At 52.0% G+C, this 13,015-nt stretch overlaps 1 protein-coding gene across 2 annotated transcripts; it reads left to right on the plus strand.

The window, feature by feature from the left end:
* The first annotated feature begins 261 nt into the window (after positions 1 to 261).
* On the plus strand, positions 262 to 12,541 carry PLAT (plasminogen activator, tissue type). Of its 2 annotated transcripts, XM_007455472.1 has the most exons (14): positions 262 to 333; positions 1,863 to 1,905; positions 3,504 to 3,641; positions 3,997 to 4,107; positions 4,419 to 4,593; positions 5,258 to 5,349; positions 5,483 to 5,485; positions 6,774 to 6,942; positions 7,374 to 7,459; positions 8,325 to 8,520; positions 8,609 to 8,745; positions 8,883 to 9,023; positions 9,885 to 10,051; positions 12,383 to 12,541. In XM_007455472.1, the coding sequence occupies exons 1-14, from the start codon at positions 262 to 264 to the stop codon at positions 12,539 to 12,541; spliced, it is 1,689 nt and encodes a 562-aa protein (XP_007455534.1). The 2 variants fall into 2 exon arrangements, with proteins under 2 accessions (XP_007455534.1, XP_007455535.1); XM_007455473.1 differs by lacking the exon at positions 3,504 to 3,641.
* Positions 12,542 to 13,015: the final 474 nt, after the last annotated feature.

Consider the following 13,015-nt stretch of genomic DNA (forward strand, 5'->3'; position numbering starts at 1 on the left):
GAAGGAACTTAATGCCGCTGAACTTACACTCAGAAATGGTTAAAATGGTAAATTTTGTTATGTGTATTTTACCACAATAAAAAAGGTATACGGTAAGGAGACACCATCCTTCAGACACTTGCCGTGGCCTCTCCTGCCGTGGGCGCCGATGCTGGGGGACCGGCAGACTCCTGCCCTTCGCTCTCCTCTTGGTCCTGTCACATCACACGGTTAAGGTTTCTTCCCCTCTTCTTCCAGAATTTAAGGGACACTGAGGAAACGATGAACGCAGTGAAGAGAGAGCTCTTGTGTGTGCTGCTGCTCTGTGGAGCTGTCTTCAGTTCACCCAGCCAGGTGGGTGTGCCCTCTTGTCTGTGCTGGCACACACCTGGACACACTCCCCTTGGTGGACGATGCTCGGGATCCAGGCTTCCAGCGGAACCCTAGGCACTCGTTCTGACTTGAGTAAACACTGCCTCTCGATGCCTTCTTTGGGGCTGTTTTTTTTTTTTTTTTTTTTCTTTCCAAAAAAAAATCCTCTGATTTTCTAACTGATAGAAAGATGCTTCCCTGATGGATAGTCTATTTCAAAGTGGGGTGAAGAAGTGAAGGACCTGACAGGAAATATGTAGAGTTTCATCAGCCTTCCCATTTTCAGCTTTCATTTTCATCCTTTTCATTTCTACTCTTTCATTTCCATATGCCTGCATTTCCAGGGCCCTGGCTCTCCAGGGTTCTTTAAGGCCAATCTCTCCCTGTTCGCTGTTCCTATAACCCCCTTTCCATCATCACTGGGAACCTAGATTTTCTCATCCTAATTCTTCAGTCACCATTGCTCCACCTAATTTTGTTTCCCAGAAATCCGCTGAAATCTCTCATGCATGGACAGCTCCCCTCTTGTTGGCTTCATTAGAAAAAGAAAAAAATCCTTTTTTATCATTTAGTAACATTTTGGAAGGGAGAAGAGACAAATATGTAGACAGACAGCCATCTTGAACTGGGAACCCTTTGTATTTCTAATATTCTATGAGGGTACACGGGCCTTTCACTGTTGTGGCCTCTCCCATTGCGGAGCACAGGCTCCGGATGCGCAGGCTCAGCGGCCACGGCTCACGGGCCCAGCCGCTCCGCGGCATGTGGGATCCCCCTGGACCGGGGCATGAACCCGTGTCCCCTGCATCGGCAGGCGGACTCTCAACCACTGCGCCACCAGGGAAGCCCTTTGGGGCTGTTTTTAAAGGATGTGTCTGAATGAATCCATAAAGTATTTATAAAAGACAGTACAGGCGCTGTGAGCCATGGAAGCAGGCGAGCTGCCCGTGTACTGTGTACTATCTACTTGGGATGGAAGCTACACAACACACGTGCTCTCTGCAGATGCCTGGCAGCTCAGGGCATCGTTCAGGCCACGTGAGCGATGCCCTCACAGCAGGATTTTAGAGAAGGGAGAGTTGGGGCAGCTATTTGGAGGAGGTGGGATTGCGGGGGCCGGTGTGGTGCATGCAACCCCACTAACCCACATGTGCCTATTTTAATTCAAAATTAATTAAAGTTAAATAAAATTTAAAATTCACTTCAGTCACACCACATTTGAAGTGCTCAGTCGTCACATGTGACCAGTGGCTACTGCATCGCACGGCCTGGACGTTAAACATTTCCATCATTCAGAAAGTCCTTTTGGACAGGACTAGTCTAGAAGGGGGGAAAGAATTAGACAGGAAGGCAGGTGTTGGACATTCCACCTGGGCCCATTATCTGAGGGGGATACTCTGGGCAGGTGGCCTCTGATTGGTGGGTTGATGGTGGTCTTCTGGTTTAACCACTGTTATTCCTAAGACACCCAGCATGTGCTAACCCTTCCTCCGCCCCTGGTTTCTTTGCAGGAAATCCACAGGCGACTCAGGAGAGGAGCCAGATCGCACAGAGGTGGAGGTGAGATGTCACTGGGGTGGAGGCAAGTCAGGCTCAAGGTCAGGGTCAGGGTCAGGGTGCTTTAGGCTCCAGCGGGGATTTTTTTCCACATGACCTGCTTACTCAAAATCCATGAAGGTGAGACTCTGCTAAGATGCTTTTGTCCTGTCTCGCCACTCACACAGACTCTGAGGGGACAGGAACAGGTCCTCAAGGGGTCAGGATGCCTGGGAGTCACTCGCTGCTGGGAGCCTGCAAGCCCAATGGCACAAAGGAAAATGGATTAGAATATTACACAGATGAGAACAGAGCCCAGAGAGACGGAATGACTTGCCCAGGGTCACACAGCCGCCAGGCTGCACGGTCCTGGTCCTCCAGGGCCTTTCCCTGGGCTGTGATCCCCACCGCCTCCCACTCCATTCAGCATCTTTGTTAACTAGCTTCTCTGTGCCTCTGTTCCTTCAGTTGGTAACTCAGGGATGACTAACCTGGGTTGCTTCACGGAAGTGCTGTGGGAAGACCATCTCTGTGAGGCCGTGTCTAGAGTTGAGACTAGAAACCCAAGGAACATTCCCACTAGGATCCCAAGAATAAAACGTGCTCACGGCCCGACTGTCTTGACTCTGATCTAAAGAGCTGCAGGCCCCGCTGCAGGTCCCAGATCATCCCTCCTCCCTCATGACCTACCTCTTTTGGGGCTGGAAGGCTCTGCAACACCCATTTAAGGTGGAAGTTTCCCCAGAGTGAGTCACAGCTTAACTCTCACTGCTTCCGCGGTCAGATAACACGGTGCTTCCTGCAGGCCAACGCTGGTCCCGATGGCCCTCTAAAGAAACAGCAGTATTGTTGACAATGAACGTATGTCACTGCTTCAATTCATTACAAGTTAAAGACGTTTTAAGTTCGCGTTCTGGGTTGCAAAAAGAGAGAGAAAAAGGGAAAGTGTAGTAATGGGAGTGCTTCAACTATTTTCATTACACCAAAGTACTGATGCGAGTAGCAAATTTTCTGCACAGACTAAAATGTCAATTTTCTTTGTTTGGGACCAGAAATGCATCGTCTCAGTGTGGTAATGCTAATGTGGATCAAAAATTCTGGTAGGCAATTGCGTACATGTGCATATTTTTGATGAATTAAAATGAAAAATTAGAGTATTACCTAATAAATGTGTTTTGATAGATAAACTCTTTCAAAACAAGGGCCCATCAGAGGAAAAACAATAAAAGGGGTCTTCTTAATTGTTTTTCATAAGTGTATTTCATTGAAACTAAAATAAGGAAATAGTAGAAATACACCATTATATTCTATTATATATTTCAAGAAAATAACTGATTTTCATAGGAAATTGAATGTAAAGATCACACAGTCATATGGAAAGTAATATTGGCACTGCCCCCTAATAAATTGAATCTGAAATTGTTTTTGAAAACTGAAAGGGGTCTTTGGTGACAAAATATGGGGTATTTGTTGTCTTCTGGCTGAGAGCAAGGAACAAATAAAGGACGGATTACCCCAAAAGTGAGCAGGATTGCCGGGGTTGGGGGTTGGGGTGGGGGTAGCGTCAGTTTGGGGTGAGTAGGGCCCTAAAGAGGCCAGCCTGTCTGTCGTTACAGTGACCTGCAGAGACGAGAAAACACAGATGACATACCTGCAACATGAGTCCTGGCTGCGGCCCCTGCTCAGGGGCAACAGGGTGGAGCACTGCTGGTGCAACGGTGGCTGGGCCCAGTGCCACTCGGTGCCCGTCAACAGTACGTGTCCACCCAAGCCAGGCTGTGAGCCTCGAGTCCAGTCTCACGGCCCCAGCCCTGTCTGTCACGGTCCCGGGCCTTTCTACCCTTCATGTGGGGCTGCAGGCACGCTCTGCCCTAGGTCAAGGTGAAGGTGCCAAGCAGAAAGCATGAGGCCGTGAGCCTCAGTTTGCTCATCTGTAAAATGGGAGAACAGTCGTTCAGACGTCGTGGTCGACTGTGAGGAGTGAATGAGTTCGTTTTTGTGGAGTGCTCGGAATCGTGTGTGCATGTAGACAGCACGCTCCAACTTTGACTCATATATTCTTGGGCTGCTTGGAAAGTAATTAGGGGTTCCCTTGCTTCTACTCGACAGGTTGCAGCAAACCTCGGTGCTTCAATAGGGGGACATGTTGGCAGGCCCTCTATTCTTCAGAGTTTGTCTGCCAGTGCCCTGAAGGGTTCATTGGGAAACGCTGTGAAATAGGTGAGTGATAGGTGGGTGGCTGTGAGACAGGGACCCACCAGGGTGAAATCCCACTTGCAAACCTACCCAGGAAGGAAAGCAAGTGTGCAGTGATGGGGGAAGGATTGGGGTGGGATGGGATGGGTCATCCGAGGGTGGTTAGGGCCTCGGGCACAAATCTGGAGGCTGGCGCGGTCCCCGCCAGCGGGGTGACCCAGTCACCCAAGCAGCTCAGCAGCTACTGCCTCAGTGGTTTGAGGTGAGACCCCCTTTGGAAACTAAATGAAAGGAGGATTCACACGGGAGGTGTTGTGTGTCCTGTTTCCCCTCAGATGCCAGCGCCACATGCTACAAGGACCGGGGCATCACCTACAGAGGCACGTGGAGCACAGCGGAGAGCGGGGCCGAGTGCGTCAACTGGAACAGCAGCAGCCTGGCCATGAAGCCCTACAGTGGGCGCAGGCCTGATGCCATCAGGCTGGGCCTCGGGAATCACAACTACTGCAGGTGAGAGGGCCGCCTTCCCCGCCCTGCGGGATCTTCTCTGCTGAGAAGCTGCCACAGTCGGGGAAAGACCTGCGTCAACTCTGTCAGGGTTTCCAGAGAAGTTATAGGAGATGTGTATACATAAAGAGATTTATTTTAAGGAATTGGCTCATGTGATTGCGGGAGCTGGTAGGTCTGGAATCTGTAGGCAGGCTCCCGAAGCTGGAAACTCAGACCCGAGTCAATACTGCAGTCCTGAGACAACTTCTCAGCTTTTGCTCTTAGTGCCTTCAACTGATTAGATGCAGCCCACCCACACTGTGGAGGGGAATCTCCTTTATTTAAAGTCTGCTGACTGCAAATGTGAACCACATTGACCCGGCCCTTCCCAGCACCACCGAGGTTGGCGTTTGATCAAACAACTGGGCGCAGTAGCCAAGTTAGCCCAGAAAGCTCACCATCACGGTGCAACCCTTGTCAACGTGGCAGCCACGTGCACCTCCGTTAACCACGCTTAATTTCCAAATAAAGACGATTACAAGGTAATACCTCCACCCAACACGATCTGACTCTCCTGTATACAACAAACACGCGTAACTCTATCCCCGGAGGAGGTGCAGAGCCCTTGGCCCGAGAGGCGGGCCTCACTCTTCACCTCCCCTGGCCTTCCTGGCTGATTTTTCAGAAACCCAGACCAAGACTCAAAGCCCTGGTGCTACATCTTCAAGGCAGGGAAGTACATCTCCGAGTTCTGCAGCACGCCGGCCTGCGGCAACGGTAAGTGCAGCCTCCCCATGGCCTCTATGGCCTCACGGGGGAAAGGGTCTGGGGGACAGCGCCGATGGTCCTTCTGCAAACGAGGAAACAAAGGACTGGGCTGGTAGTTAATCATATCCGTGTCAGAGGGAAGGAAGTCAAGAGGCTTAGGTCCTCGCTCAAGCTTGGCATCTAACTAGCTGTTTGACCTTGAGCTGATCTCTGCACAGCTCTGACCCTCTGTTTCCTCATCAACAGAGAAGATGGGGCTGTATCGGTGATTTCCAGTCCCTTTGAGAAGGCATGGAGGTTCTCTCTTCTTTGATTAATGGACCTGTTTCTCAAGATCTCTCTCTGTCTCTGTAAAGACTTTTTTTTTTTTTTTTCCTTGCGTTATGCGGGCCTCTCACTGTTGTGGCCTCTCCCATTTGCGGAGCACAGGCTCCGGACGCGCAGGCTCAGTGGCCATGGCTCACGGGCCCAGCCGCTCCGCGGCATGTGGGATCTTCCCGAAACGGGGCACGAACCCGCGTCTCCTGCATCGGCAGGCGGACTCTCAAGCACTGCGCCACCAGGGAAGCCCTCTGTAAAGACTTTTAATGTGAGAAAATTTCCCAGATTGAAAAAACACTCAGTTACAAAAAGGTACTGTGAATTCAGTGGTGCTTTCGCAAATGATGATGTTATTTATCACAGTAGTAGGGAAAATGTGTTTTAAAGTTCTAAATATACATTTACAGAAATTGTGTGCATTCAGTCTACAGGTGACGCTGATATTCCTGTGAATTGAAGAACTCTTTAGAGTAACTCTAAAGCCTCCTCCCCACCCCCCAGCTCGGGTATAAATTGGGAGTCACTGGTCCCGATGACCTTAAAGGTCCCTTATCACTGTGCTATCTGTGCCTGGTAGTATACTTTGTCAGTTTCACGTGGGGAGAAAAGAGAGTAAAATGGGACAAATATGCAGCATTTGAAGGTTCATACTCTCCCTTCCTTCCCAAGTCCAACAAATCCTTCAGGTCCCTAGCAGACAATATCTGAGAAAACTGGCTCTGCCCACGTGTCCCCCCATTGAAGCACCCAGGTTTCCAGCAGCCTGTCAAGTATACACAAGGAAGCCCCTAATTGCTTTCCAAGCAGCTCCAGGAATAATCCCCGCTAGCTGAACTCAGCACCCTTTCCTGCCGAACCTGAATATCCCTCAGAGTCTCTCTTAACACAGCCATCAAGGAAGCCACAGCCCATGATGGAGGCTGGCACCGGCTGGAAGCCACTTACCACCCCATATGAAAGGGCTTGAAGGACAGAAAAAGGGTGGTGGGCTGCCTGCCTTGGGCGTCCCAGGCCGGCAGCGCTGCTTTAGGCCCTGCTGCAAACCCCACTTGCCTGCTTTAGCATTTAAGTGGCTTTGTTTCAGTTTGAGATTTCCTGTATTCCAGAAAAAGATGGGGACTGCTACCAGGGGAAAGGGCTGGCATACCGCGGCACCCGCAGCCTCACCACGTCTGGGGCCTCCTGCCTCCCGTGGAGTTCCATGATCCTGATGGGCAAGATTTACACTGCCTGGAAGAGCAATGCGCAGGCCCTGGGCCTGGGCAAGCACAATCACTGCCGGTGCGCACGCAGCACAGGGTCCGGGGCGTCTGCGCAGAGGGCGGGGTTGGAGCGGGATGGGAGGGGTCTGATGCTGAAAGTTACATGAAAGATCCAGTGGGTGGGAGGGAACCATGGATGTGACCCAGCCCAACCTATTTATTTGCACCTGTCGTGAAAAGGAAAGTCCTCCAGTTCCTTGACCCAAATGCCATGTTAGAGGGTGTGTCCTCATCTGTGCTGTCCTCACGTGGCCCCTTTGTTCCATCCTAAGTCTTCTGGAGATGAAGACGTAATGTTAATGACAGAAGAAAAAAGTTACAATCATTTCCGTCTGGTGGGTCCTGCGGCTGAGCCCAGCCCGGGGCTCAGGGTCCTCCTTCCCAGCTGGGCAGCCTTCCCCTCTTCCCTGGCTTGTGATGTGATTGAAAACCTTCCCTCCTTATGCCCAGGAACCCAGACGGGGACGCCCAGCCTTGGTGCCACGTGCTGAAGGATCGCCAGCTGACATGGGAGTATTGCGACGTGCCCCAGTGTGGTAAGACCAGCTGTGGCCACCTCCCCGTGCCCAGCCTCACTCCTGACCGTGTCCTCTGCCGCTTCCCGTGTCTTCCAGGCTGCTCTCCCGCCTTCTCCCGGAACCCAGTTAACAGGGGGGGCGGGGTTACCCAGAGGGGGCGGAGACCAAGAGAAATGCACGTTGGCACACTTAGCTAAAAAATGAAACTTTAGAAATCATCTGAGAACCGATTGTTATTACTCGGTTCCTGTGAACACACAGATCAGCCAGACTGTTCCTCAGGGCACATAGAGTTTAACTGGGCAGGTAAGACACAAACTACCAGCGAACTCATGACCAAGGTCACGCATGGCGCCTCCTCAGCGGGCAGTACCAGTGGGCTGGCAGTATTAGGAAAACTTCGTGAGGGGGCAGGCTGTCCCGTGGGCCTGGAAGGATAGGTACGGCTGAGTCGATGGGAGAGCAAAGGGGTAGACATTCCCCAGGAAGAAGCGGCAGTGCCTCATTATTTCTTAAGCCAGGAAGTGGCTGCAGGAAAAAAGTAGAGGTAACAAAGCATCGCAGAAAGACCCCTGGCTATGGAGTCAGATCGGGGTTCTAATCCAGGTGCCACTGTGACCTCGGCAAAAAGGTCCCAGCCTCTCTGAAGCTGAGTGCTGTGAGGGTTAAGGATAGTGTCTATACAGTGCTTAGCTCGTCCTGGATACTCACCACATGCAGGCTGTGGATTTATTGCCGTGGAGATGGCTCCATCCCTCGGTACAGCCTGCAGAAGTGAATCAGGGGGTAGAAAGCTGGGTTCCAAGTCAAGACACCAGGATGGGGCTCAGGGTCCTCGCCCAGGCCCACAGGTCTGACCCCGGCTCTGCCTTTCCCTCCCCAGTCACCTGTGGCCTGAGACAGTACAAGCAGCCCCAGCTCCGCATCAAAGGAGGCCTCTTCGCGGACATCACCTCCCACCCGTGGCAGGCCGCCATCTTCGTCAGGAACAGGAGGTCCTCAGGAGAGCGGTTTCTGTGTGGGGGGGTCCTGATCAGCTCCTGTTGGGTGCTGTCGGCCGCCCACTGCTTCCAGGAAAGGTAGGAATGAGAACCCGGCGCGCCCGCCTCCTAAGGCCTTAGGCCAGGCCCATTAGAGAACAGCATCCTCGAGTCATCTCTCCATCAGGTATCCTCCCAACCATCTCAAGGTGGTCCTGGGTAGGACGTACCGGCTGGTCCCTGGAAAGGAGGAGCAGACGTTTGAAGTAGAAAAATACATCGTCCATAAGGAATTCGATGATGACACTTACAACAATGACATAGGTAGGATGTCTGGCTCTCCCTGCTGCCGTGGGAACTCCAGACCCACACGTGTGCAATCCCACCTCCTCCCCCCAGAGCCCCGCCCCCTCCCTCCTCTCCCCTGAAATCCTCGCTCTCTTCCTCGCCCCGCCTCCCAGCGCTGCTGCAGCTGAAATCGGACTCACTGACCTGCGCCCTGGAGAGCAACGCTGTCCGCACCGTCTGCCTCCCAGACGCCGGCCTGCAGCTGCCGGACTGGACAGAGTGCGAGCTGTCTGGCTACGGGAAGCACGAGGCCTGTGAGTGGGAGGACATCTCGGCCCCGTCCTGTCCGCCTGGGGGTGGACTGGAGCACAAGTGCTGACCAGAGGGAGGAAAAAGTGGTCCCACGAGTGTCCACCCTCGGGACAGGCACTGCCACCGTGACCGTGACCGTGAGGGCAAGTTCCTGCCTAGTGAGGCCCCAGCGTCTGCCCTCCCAGCCTCACAGGGTGGCCGTGCAGGTCAAGAGGGGTCTGAGTAGCACAAAGGTTTTAAGAGCCTAAGGTTTCAAGGAGGTTCTGATAAGAAGTGGAGTGAGCTTAGTTAAGGGTGGGGTGCCTGGACTCTGCCGTCGGGTAGCCCTGAGTTCAAATCCTTGCCCTGTACCTTGCAAGCAGTGTGATCCGGACATGGATTTTTATTTCATGATGCTCCAAGCCTCCGTTTACTCAGTGGCAAGAAAAGGACAGATTATGGGGTTTAAATGAGATATTAGGTTAAGCCAGTGGTTCTCAACTGGGGTGATCTTGCCCCTCAGGAAACACTTGGCGATGTCAGTTATTGTGACAACTCAGGATGGAGGTTTATACGAGCCTTTAGTGAGTAGAAGCCAAGGATGCTGCCGAATGTCCACAATGCACGGGACAGCCACCCGCAAAAACATTATCTGGCCCCAATGTCACTCATGCCACTGTTGAGAAACCCTGGGTGAAACTCTATGAAACTGCTGTTTCTGTAGGTCAAAAGAAGAAAATATTGGCCATTTCATAGGATTCAACTTAATACGTGTAAAAGGTTGATAAACGTTAGCTCTTATTGGAAAGTTCGGCTTTCTCTTTCCAAAAGGTTTATAAATAACTTTCCCTAAAACCACAAGATGCCTTCCTCCTCTGTTTCAGCTTCTCCATTCTATTCTGAGCGCCTGAAGGAGGCCCATGTCAGGCTGTACCCATCCAGCCGCTGCACTTCCCAGTATTTGTTTAACAGGACTGTCACCAACAACATGGTGTGTGCCGGAGACACACGAAGCGGTGGGGACCAAGCAAACCTGCATGACGCCTGCCAGGTAAACACGAGCCTCTCTCCTCCCCTGAGCCTCCCCCTCCAAGGGCAGAAGTGCTCCTTGGCCGGCAGGTTCTTAACCAAGAAAAAAAGTGATAGCCGGAAAGCAGTGATTCATCTCACTGAGGTGCTGGGGATCTAGATGAGGACCTCAGAGAATAAAGCAACTGGAGCAAGATCAAAGTCACCCAAACTCGGGGCTTCCCTGGTGGCGCAGTGGTTGGGAGTCCGCCTGCTGATGCAGGGGATGCGGGTTCGTGCCCCGGTCCGGAAGGATCCCACATGCTGCGGAGCGGTTGGGCCCGTGAGCCATGGCCGCTGAGCCTGCGCATCCGGAGCCTGTGCTCTGCAGCGGGAGAGGCCACGGCAGTGAGAGGCCCGCGTAACCTGGTACAGGATTTCCTATAAGCCCAGGCAGTTAAATGACTATCAAAGTGATGGATAAAGCAACACAAATTAAGACATCTTTGACTTCTGTGGGTGCTGGGGAACTGGAGTCCATTGTGTAGAGGGGGAAGTCGGAATGGCAGCTTCCTGGGAAGTAGGACACAGATGATTTGTGAGATAAGTTTTAGGAACTCAAGTTCAGCCCTCAGATGAGGGTTTTCCCCTGGGAAAGCATACTCTTTGGGGGTCTCTGTGTTAGCATCCCTATCAGAGCTAGTACGTACTTGTATTTCATGATAACTGGGTGTAAGACACAGACCAACCTGTGTACTTAGGACCTAAATAGAGCCAAGGAGCCGTCCATGTTGGGCTGTTTTCGTGCCCAGTGTGCCGGGCTCCCCACTGAGGCTGGGGAGGAGGGGATAGAGACAGCAGGGCCGGGCTCTTGCACTGAGGACTGTAGGCTTAGTTCTCATGCGGAGACCACACCAGCATCTCCCCCGCTTTGCTCCTTGACAGCCTCTGGTCCCTCTCTGAAAGGTTTCTTCAGACACCTCCACCACCTAGCTCGACAGTCACAAAAGGTTCTCTGCAAGGTGAAACCGTGATCTATCAGCTAGTGTTACCCACCGGGTGCTTGGCCTCCTTAATCAATGGAAATTGATCAGAGGCCTGACAAGAAATTCAGGCAAGGCTTTACTGGGGACCCTGCAGCTGCAGGGGGAAGCGAGAACAAACAACAGGTTCCCTTGCTTGCTTGCTCGCTGAAGCCGGGAGAGCTGGTCCCTTATAGGAGGAGAGGGTAGGGTAGGGTCCAGGGGTTGGGCAGGAGGGTGTGCTTAGGTGGTGTGTCCACCCCTTAGGTGGTGTTTTGTGCAGGGGGCATGTGTAGTACCCTGCTTTTGCTCCCCGCTCTTCAGAAGTGGCAACTGAGTTTTTTGGTCTTTTGTATCTTTTTGTCTATAATTTGCCCCAACTGTGCATGCACACAGCTATTTTTAGTCCCATACAGTTTCTTTGTATTTTGTTGCTCCAGCAGAGGTGTATCCAGGTGCAAGCATTGCAGCAAAGGGTCCCAGGTCTCAGCCTGTCTCACCAGCAGCAAGTTAAAAGCGAAACCAGAAATCATTTCGATTCAATGACAACAACAGCTAACAATTACCAGGAGTTTTACTAAATGCCACACATTGTTCTCAGAGCTTTTCAAACTTTCTCTCAATTAATTCCCATAACCTTACAAGGGAGGCGGTATGATTTCTATTTTAGATTATTATTATTCAGTATCATTCAGGTAAGAATACTGAAGCCCAGTTAGCCTGGGGCTGCACAGCTAGTAAGTAAGCGGTGGAGTTACAGCCTGGGTGGGGACCTGAAATGTACAAGCAATGATCTCAATTCCGCTTTACCACTGTAGCTACAACCTGATTCTGTAAAGGCCCAAGGTCACTGGAGATAAAATTTCCCTCCCCGAACTGGGCACTTCGAAGAATACACAGGAAGGGCTTCCCTAGTGGCGCAGTGGTTAAGAATCCGCCTGCCAATGCAGGGGACATAGGTTCAAGCCCTGGTCCGGGAAGATCCCACATGCTGTGGAGCAACTAAGCCCATGCGCCACAACTACTGAGCCTGCACTCTAGACCCCACGAGCCACAACTACTGAGCCCACGTGCCACAACTATTGAAGCCTGTGCACCTAGAGCCCGTGCTCCACAAGAGAAGCTACTGCAGTGAGAGGCCCGTGCACCACAATGAAGAGTAGCCCCCGCTTGCTGCAGCTAGAGAGAGTCCATGCTCAGCAACAGACCCAACGCAGCCAAAATAAAAGTAAAATAAATAAATTTATTTTTTTTAAAAAAAGAGTACATAGGAACACTACAAGCATTCACCCTAACCTCCCCGCAAAGAGTCTGCATTTTTGCAAAGAGCTGACCTGTTCTCCCTTCTGCAGGGTGACTCGGGTGGCCCCCTGGTGTGTATGAAGGACAACCACATGATCTTGGTCGGCATCATCAGCTGGGGCCTCGGCTGTGGCCAGAAGGGCGTTCCGGGCGTGTACACCAAGGTTACTAATTACCTGGACTGGGTTCGGGACAACACACGACCATGACCAGGGGCACCGGTTGCCTGCATCACGGAGACCCTGCTTCCTTCACCTCCGAGGGGGCACTGCGGCGGGGGCTTCTTCACGCAGCACAAGTCGGGGAGGATGGATTTCCATAGGTACTTTCCGTTTTGGAAGTTTTCAGGGCTTCAGGTCTGAAACATACTCTGTCAGATGGGAAGAGGGGTAAACGCCAGCCCCTCCTGGAATCCCAGTCCCCGGGACAGAAGCCCACCTCCTCTGTCCACGTTAGCAGCTTTAGAAACGGGACCGCAAAGGTGAAAGCGTGTCTCAGTAGGCAAAGATAACTCGATCCTTCAGGAAAGAAGGGTTAGAAATATTCTATTAGGAATAGAATGTCTATTTCTAGTCACAGGGAAGCCCAGCAGGAGCCTCCTAATAAGGGACGGGCTGGCTGGCCAGATTATGTGCCTCAAATCCAGCCTTCAAATCAAGTGTCAGGGTTTCCCTTTCTCCGGC

This window comes from Lipotes vexillifer, unplaced genomic scaffold (assembly GCF_000442215.2).
Source record: "Lipotes vexillifer unplaced genomic scaffold, Lipotes_vexillifer_v1.1 scaffold414, whole genome shotgun sequence".
Taxonomy (NCBI): domain Eukaryota; kingdom Metazoa; phylum Chordata; class Mammalia; order Artiodactyla; family Lipotidae; genus Lipotes; species Lipotes vexillifer.